The following is a 20,371-nucleotide window of genomic DNA, read 5'->3' as shown; positions in this document are numbered from 1 at the left end:
GGTACTGCGGGCCCCGGCTGACTCCAGGCCCCGAGAAAAGGCTAGGCCCCGGTGGGGGATGTTGCACTTGCACTGTTCAATTCTATGTGGCTGATGATGATTGCAATTCGGAAAGTCTCATACTTGTTAAAGAGGACCTGTTACCAGATTTTGACCCCCTGACTAACAATGCCTGCTGATAAAGAGTTACAAGTCCTCCCCATATCACCTAAAATTAGCTGCCAGTGGGGCACTGTACATTAATTACAGACGTTTTTCTGATATGCCATGTAGCTTTTGTGACTCATCTCTGGTGTTTGTGACTCTTCTCTCTCTCAGGCTGGCAGTGAACTGCACCCCATTATTCTGACTGACAGCTCTTTGTCACTGCCCTGCCTTCTTGTACTTGGGGACCGTCTTCTAATATTCAACTACAGACACATAAAGCTCTATGTACAGATGGGAAATATTGTGTAGATTTTTTTTACACGGTGCCTCATGTTACATTCATGACATGTGACCATTGACATCATCGCAGGTCCTTTAGCCTTCTAAGAATAGAAAACTGTACACCATATATGTGATTAGATGGAGTATTAGATGGGAGGGGCAATCTCTTACACAGACACATGTACAAAAATGGGAAGAAAACCATGAAAAATTTACACCCTGTTTCGTGCGGGTGGAAATGGGCGGAGTAAAACCTCTCATCTGTCAAATCTCAATCTGTCAGCCACAGGTGCAGTGAGACACAGTGGGGCACATTTACTTTCCTGTCACGCTATCCCCGATCCGGACTGTCCGACAATCCTGTGTTGTGGTGCGATTCACGTAGCTCGTGCGCCCGATTTCCTGCATGTGTTGCTTCCCCGCTGAAGTCCGCCGGAGTTCACCTGCTTCTTCCCGGTGTATGTGAGTGCATGTCGTGCGACACAATTTGAATTTTAAATCCTGCGCTTAGTCCGAATCAGTCGGGTTGTGCAACGGCCACGCCCCCCAGTTTCTGTGGCATTAAAGTCGGAGCGATTGCGCCAAAATACGATCGCGTGTGCCAAAAACCCCTGTTCGGAAATATGCGCAAAATCCAATGGAAATGCAGTGTACGGACCCTTAGTAAATGTGCCCTAAGGTAGGCCTTAGGCTTGCCTACCTTAAAGGACACCTGTCATCAGGTCTGTGTCACTTGTCCTGTCACTACTACCTGTTGGAGCAGCTCACAAGGATCCCATCCCAGCCTTTATCTAGTTATTTCAAACATTAATCATTGTAAAATCATCTATTCTTTATTATGTAAATGAGGCGGGTCACATGGTCAGAGGCAGTGATGTCACCCCTCCCCTCTCCTCCCCCTGCTCATGTCAGTGTGTAATGTATAGTAAAGCATGGCTAGTGTGTGTACTGCATCTGCTGACATGCTGCATCCTCCTAATATACAGGTGAGAGACACAGACATCAGCTACACATGAATCTGACATGTTCATTGCTTAGGTTTACAGGCATGTAGAAGGACAATGAAGGGATAGAGGCAATGCTCTCTAATGGCAGTTTGTGAAAATATATTTAGTTTAGGGGGGTTATTTTGCATGACGGGTTCTCTTTAAGTAACAATGACAAAACTTTGTAAGATATAGTTAGTGTCGGTCCTCGGAGATCAATACCTTCAAACTCAAAGTATGGCAGTTGCCTCCTGTGCCCATCTCTTTGGTTGAGAATCTTTTGTCCACACCTAAGATTTTGTACCTTATAGAATGTATATGTTAGAAGGGGGTAATTCCTATAAAGAGAAGTATATTATTTTGCACGTAGACAGGTCATGGTCCAAGAATCAAACAGAGGGGTCAAGTTGGGTGATGACGTATATAGCCAGATAATTTACTATATATTACCTGATGTGTTTCCATAGAAACGGTTGCACTTAGAACTAATAGCTTTTTATATTTCTATAGAGACAATAGACTAATCTTATCTCAGATATAAACAGGTCCTTGTACACAGTATACAGGCCATAAACATTGGCTAGCGGATGGCCTTAGATGAGTGTGCCTTCTAAACAGGAGATAAGCTGCCCATAGATTAATGATAGCCATTCCCACATTGTGTGGCAGGATTGGTGGACCATCACCATATATTGGGGGGGGAAAGGATGGGACACTTGGGAGGGATGCCTCCACGAATTTCTTCTCTATACCCAGTTTCTTACACACCTGCTATAAAGGAAAAGTTAGGAGGCCCCCTTTTCGTAAATGGCTGCCCAATCCCTTTAAAATCTAATGTGTATGGTCCCCGGAGGTCTGGTTATTATCAGTATTATGAGATGTAGCTAGGCCTTCCGATGTTATAAAAGACTTGCAGAGCACCAAATTCTATCGATCGTAAGCTCTTGTGACCAAGGCCTTCACTCCTATTATTTTACCAGACTATGTTATTACCTTGTCTTGTTTGTATATGTCCTCCATGATTTGTAAAGATCTGTGGAATATGATGGCTTTATAGAAATAAAAATGTATTATTATAATTCCAGAGAGTAGCAAATGCCCCACCCCATAGTTATGTGATGCCCACTCTGCATTCTGTGGTGGGATGGCATGAGTGAAGTTATCAGCACTTGAAGGCTCTGTAGACAACAGCTGTATCTGTGAGCAACACGCTGCGCTATCTACCCAAAGTGTCAAACTGATCTGTATAATGTCCTCAGTATAAGCCGCTGCAGGATACTGAGGGTATTATTTATATCCTACAAGGATGCATAAAAATAACCTCAATGATAATAAAATGTCACTTCTCCCACTCGCTGCATCCGCAGAACAAGGGGCAAGTCATGAGCATAGCAGAGGATGTTCATGGCGTATGGATATTGTATATCAACAAAGACTTTACCACAATATACTCCTATTATTTACTTGATCAAAAAACAGTAGCGAAATGAGTATAGGCAGTCCCCAGGTTATGTACAAGATAGGTTCTTTAAGTTTGTACTTAAGTCAAATCTCTATGTAAGTCGGAACTGTTTATTTTATAATTGTAGCTGCAGACAAAAAAATCTTTGCCCCAGTGACAATTGGATTTTAAAAATTGTTTCCTGTCAAGGGGAAAAGGATTATCAATACAGCCTTATTACAGCTGATCATTACACCTGGGCTAAAGTTAAGCATCCAGAGAGCTTCACCAGAGGTCACAGTGGGCAGAGAGGTCAGTCTGTAACTAGGGATTGTCTGTAATTTGGGTGTCCTAAGGGGTTGGTCACTCTTTAACATAAATTGTCCATGTGCCTTTACTGCCTTAATAATAATCCCTGAATGCTCACCATTTGATTCATCATCCCCAATGCTTCCTTTAGTGCAGAGTTCAGACTCTCTGTAGGACTGAAGCAGTGAGAAACAGGAAGTTGTGTTTATATGCAGAGGGCAGTATGGGGAGAACAGGGAAAAGCATGAAGCTCTCATAGGAGGCAAAGACACAGGTACATATACATGCAGAGATCTGTCTAATGGAACAGATTTATTGAAAAGTGGCCATCCCCTTTAAGTCGGGGACGGCCTGTAGTGCTGTATAAAATATTTAAAAACATACACAGAGGATAATGTAGAAATAAGATTATATTACACAACGCCTGCCACAATCCTCATGTTTTATGGATTCATTATAGGACATTTGCCACCGGGATTACGGTTTGTGAACCAAGCACACTCACATGCTGGTGTGTGCCCCCTCTGTCAGGATCTCCTCTTCTTATAGCTTCTTAAGACCTTGTTTTTATATAAAAAAAGGTTTAACAAATCATGCAGATGAGCCTAAGGGACTCTAGGCTCAATAGATGCAACTGCACCCTCTGTACCACCTCAAGTTATGCCGCTGGTTGTAAATGATGTAGCAGAGCCAGTCACACACAACCCCTGTCTCTCTCCCCTCCCTCAGTCTCATAGATGTCTCTTTATCAAGGTTCCAGCAAGGCATTGTGTAACAATTTCTAACCCTGATTACAGCCCCTGCAGGTGAAAGTAAAGGAGGCTACATAGGTCTGTAGTTGAATATTGGCAGATAGTCCCTAAGTACCAGTTTCATACAGGCAGCATGGCTGCAGCTGTACACATTCAGGATGTCCACATTTTGGCGGGCATGAGTCAAACACAACAAACATTTGGTTTCAGGAATAGAGTTATTTTTAGCAGATTTAGCCGAGATCTTAAGTGCAGAATGAGCAAAATAGTCCAGCCCTGGACTAAAGCTTCCAACGGACAATACAGTGATAGAACATTACAGGGGCACTCCATCGTATTATTATACCCCTCTCTATAGTGTGGAACCCTAAATTTCTATCCTAATAAAAGGTCATCAATATAACCCACTGCAGTAAGTACATTTTGATTTCCTGATATAATTAATAACTTATTAAACAGACAACTTGATTCCAAAATAGATTTAGTTCCTTTTATAGATTTTATGTCCATAAAGAACACTGGTCAGCAACATTAGCAAATGTATTGGAGCACAATAGTTACATTTACGGTACATGGATCAACCATTGTGACTATATATGAATGCACAACAAAAAACTATAGCCCCCTCAATATGTATTAGAAGTTTGAAGCTGCTTTCATCCAAAAAATAGTTTCACATCTATCGTCAGGTGATAGGGTGGTTTTGTACATGTACACGACTGTGTGAACTGGATCCCTGGCGTAGCATGCAGCCGGATGCAGAATAGGGGAGAGTTGAGCGCTCCTCACCCCTCCCCACTGCATAGAAAGCCAAGAGGCTGCAATCTGGCAAAATTTAGGACATGTCCTATTTTTGGCAACACGGCCGCCCAGCTAGTGAGTGGTGAGACACAGTGGGGCACATTAACTAAAGTCCTTGTGCCAGTTTTCTGGCATGCCTTGCACATTCTTTCATGTGCAAACTGCTTGCACAGGTATTTAAGTAGGGTCTGCATGTGTTGCGGCTGCAGTATTTTGACACAAATTTTATCACTGAAGTGGGTGTTCCGGTGCACAGTTGGATCATTTCCCACATTTAACATGCAAAGTCTGACAGAAGTGTGTCACACGCACCATGTTAAAGATGCACCAAAAAAGTGGTACTCTTTTGGGGCAGTGCATGGGGCACCAGATTCATGAAGAATGGGTGCTAGTAATCCTGAATCTGGCGCCCCCTGCACACTACACAGGCACACTGCACATGCAGTTTCACTGATTTTAGTAATGTGCCCCATATTGCAGGAGGCACCATGATCGGGTGCCATAGACCTCTATTGTGGCCGGGATCTGTTAAGGTCAGATCATGGCCACAATATCGGTCGTGTGAATGTAGCCTAACCGGCATTCTTAGAAGCTGGCCTCCTTGTACAGAGACGTAGGCAGCCATACATATTCCCTGACTCCAAATACTGAATATTGAAAATTCAGGTGAGCGCACAAGAAGGAGAGGGGGAGTATTATGTATCCCAGAAGACCATGTCGGCTCCGGTTGATTGTAGCAAGGAAAAAATAGAGGAATTCTTCTGGAACTCTTGATTCAATAAAAATACAACTTCTTTATTTAATCCATTAAAGAAACATGACTAAGAACTTGTAATTGGAAGATTTCTGCATAGATTTTTTAGTGGAAGTGTACCTTGCTGTTTATTAATGGATTAAAAGTTCTATTTCTATGGAATCAAAAGTGCTGGATGAATTCTATATTTTACTGACTATTCTGTACTTATCCTGTTTCATCTGGGAAATCCTTCTTGGGGATTTAGTTTTTACAATAGGTTTTTTTTGTTAGTAACTGAGAATAGGGAAAACTACAATGCAAGGGTTGCACATACATGTGTATATATACTGCACATGCCAGTGAAATCCCTATACACGTTGTTTTCCATAAATACAAAGTTTTGCATATTTCAGGTTTTCTTTGTCACATGTCGATACTGTTTGCCTGTTTGTGGCTAGACAAAAAAAGTAACATTAACTTTGCTTACAAATAACAGCCTTGTACAGGTCACTCAGGATTCAGTGCACAAACAGTTAACATCAGGTAATTCTCTAGTTTCTATTATTTGGACTGGAGCTTCAGCTATTTGCTGTTACTGATCTGCCCCCTGGTGGAAGTTATTCTGACTGTAAATGATGAGGTGTGGTTTATTCCTCTATAGCTGTGACTAAATGATAGTAGAATTACTGTATCATACAACTGTTTTACTTCATTTTATGCGCTGTCTTTATGGTCAGTGGGGCTCATTTACTAAGGGTCGCACTGCGCACTTTATGGCTAAGACGGCTTGCGCAGGTATTTGAGAAGTGTTTGCGATGGGATCGTGTTGCATGTGACCCTTTTGTGGTGCAGTGGCTTCCATGTGACACAATTTAGGGGGCATGTCGTCGGTTGGTCTGACTGATTCGGATCGAGTGCCGTATTTAACTTTCAAATTGTGTTGCACGCCCTATGTTAAAGGTGCACCACAAAAAAGATGGTGAACTCTGTCGGACCTGAGCGGGGAAGTAACACATTCATGATTTGTGGCGCACGATATTAGTAAATCCCCGCACACTGGACCATGCACTTTCTGTGAACTCCAGTGACCCTGTAAGTAAATGTGCCCCAATATGTCTTTTTTATGATATTGGTGTTTATACTGAATGTATCTGTGGGGCGCTATTCACACGCATCTTCCAGGTGGTTATGCATTGGGTTCATTTTTTTTCCTTCACTGTATTGGGAATTATAATCTGGAAAAATATATAGTATGCTGTATCTAATTGTTTTATAATGGGAACCTACAACTCTATTCCTTATAGGGGTTAACCCCATATGATAACGTCTACAATGGGTAAGTTAAATACCTTCCACCAGGACGAGCTGCGGGTCTTGTGACCCGATGGCAGCAGATTTTAGGGCTTTGGCTGAATCGGGAAGCCGGGGGCTAACCTGTACTAAAAGAATAACAATTGTAGGGTAGCGCTCGCCCCTGACCCTCCCGGAAGTGCCACAGGATATAGGGCATCACCGGAATATCTGAAAGCAGCTGCGGGTGGGTAAAATGACTTGCAGTTTGGCAAGCCAGAGACCAAAGGCCAAAGTCTATGGTAAACTTTGATAATTGTGGACAACCCCTTTAACATATCGGGGTCATTTACTAAGGGCCCAATTCGCGTTTTCCCGACGTGTTACCCGAATATTTCTGATTTGCGGCGATTTCCCCTGAATTGCCCCGGGATTTTGGCACACGCGATCGGATTGTGGCGCATCGGCGCCGGCATGCACAACACGGAAATCGGGGGGGCGTGGCCGAACGATACCCCGACGGATTTGGAAAAAACGCTGCATTTTTTAAAAAAAATGTGTCGCAGAGCTTGCACTTACCTTCACTAGGAATAGGCCGGTGAACTTGAGTGCGTTCCGATGCTCTTCAGCGCAGCAGCGCCACCTGGTGGATGTCGGAGGAACTGCCTTAATGAATCCCGGCCGGACCCAAATCCACAGCAGAGAACGCGCCGCTGGATCGCGAATGGACCGGGTAAGTAAATCTGCCCAATCATGTATAGGGGCAGATTTATCAAGCTGTCTAAAAGCCAGAATATTCTTAGTTGCCCATGGCAACCAATCACAGCTCCCCTTTAAAATATTCATGAGCACTGGTACAATGAAAGCTGAGCTGTTATTGGTTAACATGGGCAACTAAGAATATTCTGACTTTTAGACAGCTTGATAAATCTTCCCCATAGTGAACAAATTTGGTTATATGTATTATGCATACGTTTTTACAGCATGCAAATTTTGCATGGATTTCTGTTGGATCCAATTCTTGGCGCAACGTTCTGCTTTGAAGCCTAAGGGCTTATTTACATAGGTGCGTCAGTTACATGTCTGCCAAAACCACATCCTGTTTCAGTCCGTTTTGTGTCAGCATTGTATTCCCTTTTTTTTCTTTTTTTACTTCCATATGGCATCTGTTTAGCCGTTTTCTTTTTTCACGTCTGCAAAAACACTGCAAAAATTAGATGCCAAAACATCTTGTTCCCCAGCGTCATCTAAGAATCGAAAAACAGACTGCGCATAAATGTCATGCCTGTGACCCAATTATTTAGCAGACCACTTAGTCATTTACTAAGGGCCCGATTCGCGTTTTCCCGACTTGTTACCCGAATATTTCCGATTTGCGCCGATTGTACCTTAATTGCCCCGGGATTGTGGCGCACGCGATCGGATTGTGGCGCATCGGCGCCAGCATGCGCGCGACGGAAATCGGGGGCGCGGCCGAACGAAAACCCTACGTATTCGAAAAAAACGCCGCATTTAAAAACCGAAAAAGTGTCGCTTGGGGAGCGCTTACCTTCACCTGGTCCGAGCTGGTGCATTCCGGCGCGATGAGATGACTTTCAGCGCAGCAGCGCCACCTGGTGGACGGCAGAGGAACTACCTTCATAAATCCCGGCCGGACCCGAATCCAGAGCAGAGAACGCGCCGCTGGATCGCGAATGGGCCGGGTAAGTAAATCTGCCCCATTGACTTTGATGGAAGTGTGCGGTACGCTAACTTGAAAAAAAATATTCAATGCTCCATTTTTTACCAGCGGACCATGTCAGTGATAAAAATGGACATGTGAATAGCTACAGAGACAATAAAGGATCGGTTTACTATCCATGGAAATAACAGATAACATACTGACAGATGTGTGAATGAGCCCTAAGGCTGGGGACATTGGAGGATATAATTGCTGCGGGTTAAGGTCTGATCAGCGTGTCCGATGTGCGTCTGCGAAAAATGCATCCATGTGCAGTCCATGTGGTCTGTGTTCTTTAATTGTTGAACACTTCTTTTTTTTTTTCACATCCTTATTCCATCTTTTATTTTTTTCAATGTTCGAAAAAAGAAATCAGCTGGTTGGCTAAAACTAGATGGCGAAACACCTGGTTCTCCCGCATCAGCTGAGAAAAAAATGGATGACATAGTTCTGTTTGTTTTTTTGTGGATCCATTGACATTCAATGGACCGTCAGAAAAATATAGGGGCCTATTTACTAAGGACTGTGCGCCAGTTTTCTGTTGGACACATAGGGGCTCATTTACTAAGGGTCCGCGGATATTCCGACGATTACCGATTGGCGCCATATTTAAAAGGGTACTGTACTGCACGCAATCGGATTTTGGCGCAATCGTGCCAGCTTTCATGCGACACAAATCGGGGGGCAGGCCGTCAGAGGATCCAACGGATTCTGACAGAGCGCGGGATTTAACATTTAAATTGTGTCACAAGATCTAGCTCTTACATACACCGGGAAAAAGATGGTGAACTCCAGCAGACCTGAGCGGGGAAGCGACACATGCGGGGTTTCAGGCGCACAATCTTAGTGAATGGCCCCGGAGTTCATGATCGTCAGACAACGCACAGCGAGGATCACAACGTGGACAGGTAAGTAAATGTGCCCCACAGTACAGACTGCACTGTTCTTAGTAAATGTGCTGCAATTTTTTAAGCACTGACTACGGATTTGTGAAAACTAATAGAAAACAATGGGCCACATTTATCACTTTTGTGCGCCTAAGTGTAGTAGTTGCGCCTAAATTCTGGCGCACTGTTTTGCCAGAATTATCACAAGCTACAACCATCTGTGATAAGTATATTTTCTGCCTCTTATTAATCACTTTACTTTAAAACAGTTTAGGCGCAATTTTGGTGCAGTTTAGGCGCAATGTTAGATTCGGGCTCTTACATGTGATCCTGCTACAAGCTCCTCTCTGCTTCTCCTGCAGCCCAGAATGAAGATAACACTCACAGCAGCACCCAGGTGTGTGACACCCAGCACCCAGTCACCTCCTCAGCAGTAGCTTCTCCTGGAGGGGATCCCCCAGTGCTGATCTCCTGCTGCACCCCTGTAATTCTGCACAGTATCCTCCTCAGACACACTGGTGATACTGTGCAGAATTACACATACATACACTTGTATGTCGTATCTGCAACATTCTGCAAACTTGTGCAAACTTCTCTTGCTCTTGCTGTGAGCTCAGCGTTTTGCAGAATATTTTGTAAATAGAAGAGATGAACTGTAAATAGAGTCTGCAGCTCCTGTCTGTAATGTATCTAATGTATCTATTATATGTTCCAGTGTCTGCAGAGTATCTAATGTATCTATTATATGTTCCAGTGTTTGGCTGAGCTTTGCTGCTAGAAATTAGCTGTTCTGCAAAGGGGCTCAGTGCTTTCTTCTCAGATAACGCCACCTTCGGGCTGGAGTGTTTTTGCGCCTAAATGAAAACGTTGCAAGTGATGAATATCATTAGGCGCAGCAAAACATCTGGATTGGTAAGATAGATGAGGGAAAGCTGGTTATTTTTGCTGCGCGGCTAGTTTGGCGTTTAATCGCAAAAATGGCGCAAAAACGGTGCGCCTGAATGAAAAGGCGCAAAAACAACAGAAAAAACGGGTGATAAATGTGGCCCAAAGAGGCACGGCCCTTAGTAAATGTGCCCCAATGGGTCAGTCTTCTAGCCATGAAAATCACGGACATGAAGCAGGCTGGTGTGAACGATCTCTTGGCCAAATGGGGTTTATATTAATCCTATCTACATGAAATGTAAAATAACAACCACCCTGCAAAGTAACGTGATTAGAATTATTACAGATTTAGTTGCGGATTCTAAGTGCAGAATACTAAGTTTGCGCTCGGAGTTAACTCTATAGTGTCCTGATGTTTCTTTTGCAGTATTCTTTGATCCGTTAGGTAGTGGGCTACTCCTAGCACAAAGGAATTGTCTTGTGTGACAGGTGCACTGTGCACTTTAAGCAAATGACGTAAAAGATTTCTCCTTCCTGTAAGACTGAGATGCTGATGTGATGGACGTATCATATAGTGATAATTCTGAGTGTCTGGGCAAAGGTCTGGGTGTACTTAGGTGCTCTGGTTTGTGATAGGTGTAGAACATGCATAATGTGCTGTGGGTGTGTACATGTGTCACAGGTCCAGGCTGCCAGCCGGCTCTTCTGGTTGTACAGCATTGAACACAGCTCTGGGAGGATGAGAACCATCCGCTGCTCATACACCCCTCTGGTGAGTGACACAAACACTACAAATACCAGCAGTTACTATAATAACCTGCTCCCATAGTGTGTGACTATGTAGCGTCAGCTATCATTGTGTCTTTTACTGCCTATTATGTAGATGAATTGCTGTTACTATGTCAACAAGGGGACATGAATGGATGTGCGGTATTCAGAGCTGTCAGATGTATACATTGTATACGCTGCTATGTGATGACTAGTTCTGTATGGAAATGGCTGATGTAGCAAAGCACATGGAAATGTAGTCCCAGCCCAATGCCGCACAGGATCTGGACTCACTCCTAGTTTATATGGACAGGGAATGTATATAGAAAGGAATGAATATACCAAATTTATGTATGTAACATTCTCCTATGGCCGTTTACTGTCTGATCTAGAAAGAACAGATGTATGAAAATAGCATAAAATCTAAATTGTCTTTTTGCCCCTAGCAACCAATTACAGTATAGCTTTTATTATTTCAATAGCAGAATACAAAATGACATCTTCACTCTGACCGGTTTCAATAAAAATTGTTTATCTCTTTAAAAGTTTCTTAGAGAATTCCCATCTTGAACATTTGATATATATATGCAGGTTATATATGTACGACCACCTCTACGCTCACCACAGCTGTTAGATGGGGGTTAGTAGATCCCCTGTTCTAGAAATAGATATTGGGGCACAGTCACTAAGGACCGTACGCCATTTTTCTGTTGGACTTTGCACATTCTCTCTAGTGCAAACTGCCTGCACAGGTATTTAAGAAGTGTCTGCGCCACATTTGTGTTGCACGCGTCTGTTATGGCCGCACTATGCTTCATGCAACACAAATGCTGCACTGAAGGGGGCGCTACGGTGCTCAGACGGGCTGTGCGCCAGATTTAACAAAGATTTAGCAAAGTCCGAGCGAATTGTGTTGCACGGTCCTATGTTAAAGGTGCACCAAAAAAAAGTTGTTGCACTCTGTCGGGGCAGTGCAAGGAGGGCTAGATTCATGAAGATGGGGGCAGCACAGTGGCTGAGTGAATAGCACTTCTGCCTTGCAGCGATGGGGACCTGGGTTCAAATCCCACCCAGGTCAACATCTGCAAAGAGTTTGTATGTTCTCTCTGTGTTCGCGTGGGTTTCCTCCGGGTACTCCGGAATCTGTAGACGCTATATAAATAAAGAATTATTATGAAGAACGTGCACCAAAAATCCTGAATCAGGCGCCCCATGCACACTACACAGGCAAACTGCACTGTTCTTAGAAAATGTGTCCCATAGTCCTAAAGTTAGGACCCATATCTTTTGGAAATGTATACCATACCCTCCGGATATATTACTTTTAGCAGACATCTACCATCAGTTTACTGATAGTAAATGTTTCCTAATAAGAAGTTCCTTGAGGAACCGTTTATGCTGCAATTAAGTAAATATAGAGCTATGAAAGAAATTACCCCGGGACACTCAGGCTACATTACCCAAGCACCTCGGGGAGCCTTGTATTTTAATATATGCACTCCTCCTGTAGTGTTAGCCCCAGGGTAATTAGCATAACTTACCTCTACAGTTATTATAAAAGTAGTCTTATGGAACAATGTTCCTCACTTCTTATTAGGACACAACTTATCAGTAAACTTATGGGAAATGTCCTTTTAAGTTGGTAAGTTTTAGTTATGAAAATGTATTGTAACACTGGTAATAAACATGGCTTCCCAGCCATGGTGAAAAGAAGAAAGAAAAAAAATGAATTTAGTACATTTTGGCATTTAATATTACTGTCATGATCTAAAATCTAGAATAAAACCAATGTTCCATTATGCTTAGTTTGTAGCTTCCCAGTGCCCCATCTGTCACAGGGCCTGAGGCTGTCATATACAAGTTACTGGTGGAAGGACAGAGGGACCTTGGGGGCTGGGTGTGATTGTAATCCTTGCACTCCCTATATGTTATCCCTGTCCCATGCTGGAGACATGAACTCTTGATCCGCAGCTATGGGCAGTTTCACACATCAGTATTCATTTCAGTATTTTACATTAGTATCTGTAAATCAAGGCCGGGAGTGGCCCAACTATTGAGGTACTAGTTGAGGTACAACTACTTCCATTATACTTTTTCTATTAAGGCTCTACTCCTTGTTTTGGCTTACAAATACTTATGTAAAATACTGACCATAACCCTGTGTGTAAAACAAAACTAATGTAAATCAGGTTTCCAAATGGTAAATGCATCACTTTGCACTGTACCGCTGAGGGATTATGTAAAAGGGTCTCTCCTTTTACAAAGCGATAGAAGTGTCCAACCATGGGACAACCAGTTTACCCAGTGAACTCCACGGCAGCGTCCTATATTAGGCAATAGGTCCGTCAGAGAATCTATGGGGGTGAGGGGGACTTTAAATAAAATAACCATGAGGGAGCACTTTGGTATGAAGAACTAGGGAATATTTTAGGGAACAGGAGACTGTTTTAACTTCAGAATTTTTAAAGCCGCCACGTGAGATCACTGCAAAGGGGCCCACTGAGGCTCTGTTGTCCAGGGGCCTACTGAGATCTGCGGCCGACTCTGATTACCTTGCTTACTGTATATCAATGATCGCTGTTTTATTTAGCAAAAAGCCATATCTTTATTTGATAAAGGACTCTTAAACTTTGAACCTTGAATAATTTACTTAGATAACAGTGTGTAGTTCTTAGCAAATGAGTGATGCCACTATACATAATGTCAGTGGTAATTTATTTTCATTTTATTTTGTATGTAGAATAGAATGAAAGAAGATTCTCTTTATATTTTTATAGTTATAGTTTTACATACTAATCCTGACAGATAAATGCAATTCTAAGGCTAAAGGACATAAAGGGTAATTTTACTTTGGATGATACCCGGCCATAGCGAGTGCAGATCGATGTTATAAGTCGATTGGAGCTCATCATTTACCAGCCTTCTACATGGCCCAAAGCAATTACAGTTTGCATACTGTCAGCAGCTCATCCCATTTACAAGGACATGTGTTTCCCGTGACCAGGGCTTTTTATCCTACATAAAAGATGTGATCTGCCGATAAATGAACAGCACATGCTATTCTGGCCACCTCTGCAGTGTCAACCCTGCTTATTACTTTAGAGGGAACCTCTCATCAGGAGTTTTTTTTCTGGCTCCCCTATGTCCCCATAAAGTAATAGTAACTTTGTCAATGTGAACACTATTCTCTATGGAGACATGGGGGAGCCAGAAAAGGGGCTCCACGTGCAGCTCCACGTGCAACACATATGTGTCTCGGACACTTCTTATATACCTGTGCAAGCAGTTTGCCCTAGAAAGAACCTGGAAACAAGTCTGATGGCGCAAGCACCTGAACCCCATACACTCTGCATTTGTTATTTCACTAATTTCAGAAGATATCACAAAAAGTGGCACATGATAATAGTAGAAAAAAATTGTATTGTTTTAAATTTGTAGAGATGCAAACATTTGCTTTGTCTAGAGCGGCTAATGCACCTGTCTTCATATTGTTCCCGGTGGTCCAATTCCCTGCTGCCAATGGTAACAATAGCTCAATTATCTGACTGCACCTGCAGCTACTTAGGAGTCTCAGGCAGGTGAAGGTTATTTTTATATATGGATCTCTGGAAAGCCTCATCTTTAATCTGCTTTCGTGACTTTGGTTTGGTGTATGGTAGCTGTACCGAAAGTCATATGGATGGATTAACTGCTTTTGCACAAGGAAGGACTTGGTTGGTATCCTGGATCTCCACCACAATATCGGCCTCCCATGCACTGGCTTATACAACACTGCCACGGGATAGAGCCTAACTTACTGATCAGTGGGGTCCGTCGGAAAACGAGGGGTCTGTTGAGCTCGGCAATTTCCGTAAGCTCCATTGAGATTAATGGAGCCGAACGGTCATGTGCGCCCATCTACTCCATTAGTCTGACGGAGTTACAAGGTAGATGGAACCCCTCATTCTTGCTAATTGCGGGGGTCTTAGCACTGATCAGCAAATTGGGCTCCATCCTATGAATAGGACCCAACTTTGCTTTGTGGGAAAACCCCTTTAATAGGGAACAAATGAAAAACCACCAAGCAATATCTTAAAAAGGAATAATTGTGTCCAACATTGGGTGGCTCCGATCAATATACACTTGTATTCAGCGCCTTTTCAGGTCGATAGATAGTCATAACCAGAGGTACACTTTAAAGTGACTGTCACTGGATCGTCATCTGAGAAAATAAGCGGTATCAGTTTAATGAACCATTAAATGTGAGTTGGACCCAATGAGCCAAAACATTTACTAGAAAGTTTCCTGTTTCATACATAATAATACTATTGTCATCAGTAATGGCAGACCTGTCAGGCTTGTAATTGGAGCTCAGCTTAATATTCCTTGTAACAAATTTGTAGGGGGTCGGAAGGTGCTCTATTTACACTACAAGACCAGACGTGTTTAGCCAACACAGAGCATGACAAAATCTGTTTCTATGAATAATAAGACAGGTCACTGTGCCAGGGAGGAACACGCTGATCCCATAGGTGAGCAGAGCAGCGCCTACATATAAATTGTAAATCATTCACAGATTTCATAACGTAATAAAACAGAATTTATGGAGTCCCAGGCAGGGCCAGGGCAATGCATTTTGTTGCCTGAGGCAGACAAAAAAAGTACACCCTTCCCAACCTTTAAATCAATTCCTAGAAGAGGTAGAGAAGAGGTTACAGGGAGCCTTTTTCATGGGGCTCCAACCTTACAACTACAAAATATACATCAGCGCCTCTTTGTAAGTTTCTATAACTCTGAGATGTGTTTAATATTTATAACAGATGGCAACAAGGAGATGAGCCTCTTTAAAGGGAACCTGTCACCAGATTTTACCCCATTAAACTACCAGCCGCCTCAGGTAGGGGATGAAATTTCCCTTATATAATTCCCTACTTTAGGTGAAATCGTACCCAAAAATCTCCTCCAAAGCCATGTGAAAATCAGCAGAGAAGAGTTAAGTTTGGAGGTTGGATGGGGAGCATAGCTTAAGATGCCTGTAGTACTTAGTAAGATGCTTATGGTGTCATATTAAAGATAATAATCTCATCTTTCAAATCACATCAGGCTTGTGTTTCTGTGATCTACAGAACCAGAGATACAGACAGGTACAGGCAGTCCCCGGGTTACGTACAAGATAGGGTCTGGAGGTTTGTTCTTAAGTTGAATTTGTATGTAAGTCGAAACTGTATATTTTATCATTGTAGATCCAGACAAAAAAATTTTGGCCCCAGTGACAATTGGAGTTTAAACAATTTTTGCTGCAATGGGACCAAGAATTATCAATAAAGCTTCATTACAGACACTTTACAGCTGATTATGCAGCCTGGGACTATAGCAAAGCATTCAGAAAGCTTCACCAGAGGTCAGAGGGGTCTGTCTGTAACTATGGGTTGTCTGTAAGTCGGGTGTCCTTAAGTAGGGGACCGCCTGTAGTTAGAAATGTGAGCTGCAGATAAAAATCCAACTCTCAACTTTTGTAATTGCCTGTATCTCTGCTTCAGTAGCTCACATAGAGCACCCCGTGTCCGCCTTGCTTCTTTCTCATTAGCCGACACCACAGTGGCACAATAACCGCCGTAGCGGCAGCCTCAGGGGACCGCACTGCGCAGGGGCCCGGGATGACAGTGGAACCAAAGTTTATTATTGCCCTCTCCCAGGCCCTTCCCTCCCTGCTTACAGTGGCGTCCTGGCTTGGAACAGCAAGGCATTAATAGGTATCCTGCCCACACACCTCATCTCCACCAGCTTTCACACTTTGTCTGTGACCAGGCTGTCCACCCACCTTGTCTGTGTCCTACCAGTCCGTTTTGTCTTTTTACCACCGACCCGCCTATGTCCCGCTTGTTTCCCACCCCTCCATATCACCCATCTTGCCTGTTTCCTGCCAGCACGGTCCATGGTCTGCCCGCTGGTCCATGGGTTGCCCACTCCGGGCCGACGGCTCTGGCTGTAGGCCGCCCCTTATCTCGTCTGGTCAGTCGCCTGCTGGTCACTCTTGGCTGTAGCCACCAAAAATGCAAGTACCTTTACATATATATTTAGATATGTGTGTGTGTATGTATATATATGCTGTATGCATGTTTATGTATGTGTGTGTGTCAGTGAATATGCAGTATATGTCTATATGGTGTTTATGTTGTATGTGCATATATAGTGTATGTTTTAGTATATGATGTATATATTAATACATAAATGTTTGCATATGAGTGTATGTATGTGTGTAAGGGCTCATTCACACAAACGTAATGGGGACTGATATGCGGCCGCACCATTTGAGGCCACATATCGGTCCCCACTGATATGGAGCCCAGCTGCTGTGCGGGAAGCACACGTTGTCTCACCGCACCGTGACCGTGCATGGCTAAATATAGGACATGTATATTTTGCCAACCGCTCGATTATCTATGTAGAGGGGTGGGGTGAGCAGTGCTCGCCCCCTCCTCTCCAGCACGTGGCTGTAGCCTAGACAATAATTATTTTAATTTTTTTTTTTTTGTCCAGGATACTATACTGATAGTCTATACTCTCGATGGGTTTTGGAGGACTGTATTACGTGGTCCATTTTATTTCATTGGGTACCTCATAATTCTGCATATTTCCGCCCTGGCAAATAAAGGAGAAATGTGTAGTGACCTTGGCAATCTTAAAAGATGAATTTATCATTCGTATAGGTCACTGTGATGAAAACGCTACATTTCGGACCCCTGATGGGTGTGCAAAGTCAATTAATTATCCTTTTATAGACAACACACATGTACGGGAAGGCGTTAGAGTAGTCCACACAACCTTCGGATATGGCACAACAATAAATCCCATCCTGAATGGCTGAAAGACCCCTTTCACTAGCCTCAGTGAAACAGAACCTTATCAACCCAATTGGCTGCCACCAGTTCTCATTTCATATAAGCCTGGTCCGTAATGGGATTATATAGGGTGAAGAACCAACCCGGTAGCATTTGAATCCCCCTTGTATGTTCATCACAGTCACCAATATCAATTTGGTGGGGACCTGACACATTTGGTGCCATTCTTCCCAAAGGATCAAACAATATACGTGTGTTATCCTTCTTTACTGAATAGGCACCTAACATGTGACATCTCATGTGCTAATCATACTTGAAAATCAAAAGCCTTGGGGCTATCAGGTTGTTGACTCCTTAGTTTATGTATATCACAGTAAGTAGTTTATTAACTACAATAAGGAACACAGAAAGAAGCAGTGACGTAGAATTATACACAGGACAGGTAGATAATAATCTTGGCCTCCGCCTTCTCTCATAACGTTCTGATAAATTGCCAATCTAACCTCTGCACTTGTGTCCTAGAAGACCAGCAATGACCTAGTGGTCGGAGAAGTCGTATTTAACCCAATACATTGAGATAACCTTGTTTTACCAACAATGGGACTTCCTCACGGAAGAAGAAGATTTTCATAATCTCTTTGTTTTCGCTCTTGCAATCCTGTTGGCTGTAATGTTGTATAATTTAATCCTCGTAAGTTTCTGAAAGCAGTAACATGTCCTCTTCAAATAACATCCTTAGTAGAGTAACAAATCCTGGCTCCAACTTTGATCTTGTGTCCCCAATCAACAGATGCCAAATTATACTATCTAGTGTCTGAATGGGGTTCTTTTGGTCCAACACAGAAAACAGGGCCAGCGCTGGGCATACCCGGGAAAGTACCCGGCTGTATCTAATGAATCCATAGGATGTGAGGGGTATTTATATAAAATAACCATGAGGGGCTGATATGATAAACTAGGGAATATTTTAGGTAACAGGAGATTGTTTTAGTTTCAGAATTTTTTATGTCGCCATGTGAGTTCACTGCATAAGGGCCCACTGAGGGTCTGTCGCCAAGGGGCCTACTGAAACATGGAGCCGACCCTGACAGAAAATTATTATCGTTACCAATATTTAGTACATAACCCTGGATAGATCTACATACCACCTCAGTGTCAAGTCACTGGCTAGAGTTTGGGTTGTCTTCTGGTGGACCTTTGGGGTGTGTTATTGTGTCAGAGCCTGAGTTCCCATAGTATTTCTGGATCCTCTGGTCCTCTAGTAGGACAGCCTAAATATGAATGTTACAAAAAAAAATCAATCTTGGGTTAATATTTGTGGCTTGCATACTGTCAACCAGGATATGAAAATATAGAAAAAAAATAATTTATAAAATCAAGAATTTCTGTTTTTATAGAAAAATAATCTCCATGAAGCAGTCTCCAGCGATGACTCTGACTATGAGATCATCGATGAAACAGAAGTGAACAAACAGAAAAAAGGATGTGGGAAACCCAAGGAAGAGGTGGAAGAGCCAGTTTTGATTGGAAGTAGCCAAATTCTAGGGAGTGATGATATAAAGCAGGTGAGTGGTCATTGTTTTAATGCTAGATTCAATTCAAGTACAGTCCAGGGTTGTCTGCCTACTGCATCACCCCCAACATCTGCTCTTATTTCCTTTATGTGTGGATGATATTGTATCAGGTTCATCTCTAGTCACTGCGGTGACCTGAGCACCTGATGTATTGCACCTCTGGGCAGCATATTCATGCTTAAAGAGGAACCAGGGAGGTGAATGAATGTGGACTGATAAATGTAAGCTCTCCTCACCCTTCCCCTCTCCATTGAAAGCCGAGGCCATATTTTTCTGCTCGGTGAAGGTGCGGTGAGATAGCTTGTGCTCATCATACTGTGACCGGGTGCCATAGATGTCTGTGGGGGCCGTGATATTTGTGGTCGGATTATGGGCCCTCTTATGCTCTTAGGCATGAGGCCTTAAATGGAAACAATGATCTGTTTATAATGAGAAATAAAAGTTGTTTTGTTTAAACAATAAAATTAACCCCTTCCTGACGTGCTCTTTAATAGAACGGTGCACGTTGGGTGGGGGTGCATGGAGAGGGCTCACAGGCTGAGCCCTCTCCAAAGCCGGTAAGTCTTTGCTGCATATTGAAGTAGTGCTAGCACCGATCATGGCTGTTATCCCGTTGATCGCAGCCGGCAAAGCTTGGTGAAGATTGTCGCTCCCCGTGACGTCACCGGGGAGTGGCGATCCGTTGCTATCACAGCCTTGGGTCTTCGGAAGACCTAAGGCTGTCTCGCTTAAACCCATTTATTACAATGTGTGATTTGCACATTGTAATGAATGAGGAGGAAAATCAGACAACCTAGGGTTAAAGTACCCTAGGAGGTCTGTAAAATAGTAAAAATTAAAAAAAAGTAAAAAAAAAAAAAAAACAGAAAATAGCGCCCAAAGTCCAAAATGGCACTTTTTTTGAAAAATTTTCTTTTGAAAAGTATTAAAAATTCTAAAAAAGTGATCAAAAGGTTGTATAGTCCTAAAAAT

At 42.9% G+C, this 20,371-nt stretch overlaps 1 protein-coding gene across 2 annotated transcripts in view; it reads left to right on the top strand.

Annotated features, from left to right (window-relative positions):
* The window catches only part of LOC140064703 (TLD domain-containing protein 2-like), a 38,403-nt gene that overhangs the window by 12,733 nt on the left and 5,299 nt on the right, over window positions 1-20,371 (top strand). Inside the window, exons 1-2 of one of the 2 annotated variants that reach the window (XM_072111850.1) lie at window positions 10,843-11,008; window positions 19,223-19,390. In XM_072111850.1, coding sequence (XP_071967951.1) covers window positions 10,889-11,008; window positions 19,223-19,390 — 288 coding nt within the window. In that variant the 5' untranslated portion in view covers window positions 10,843-10,888. Of the gene's footprint in view, window positions 1-10,842; window positions 11,009-19,222; window positions 19,391-20,371 lie in introns of those variants that run through there. The other variant, XM_072111851.1, reaches the window with a different exon arrangement.

The sequence above is a fragment of the Engystomops pustulosus genome, chromosome 6, assembly GCF_040894005.1.
Source record: "Engystomops pustulosus chromosome 6, aEngPut4.maternal, whole genome shotgun sequence".
In the NCBI taxonomy this organism is placed as follows: domain Eukaryota; kingdom Metazoa; phylum Chordata; class Amphibia; order Anura; family Leptodactylidae; genus Engystomops; species Engystomops pustulosus.
This window is presented reverse-complemented; position numbering and strand designations above follow the sequence as displayed.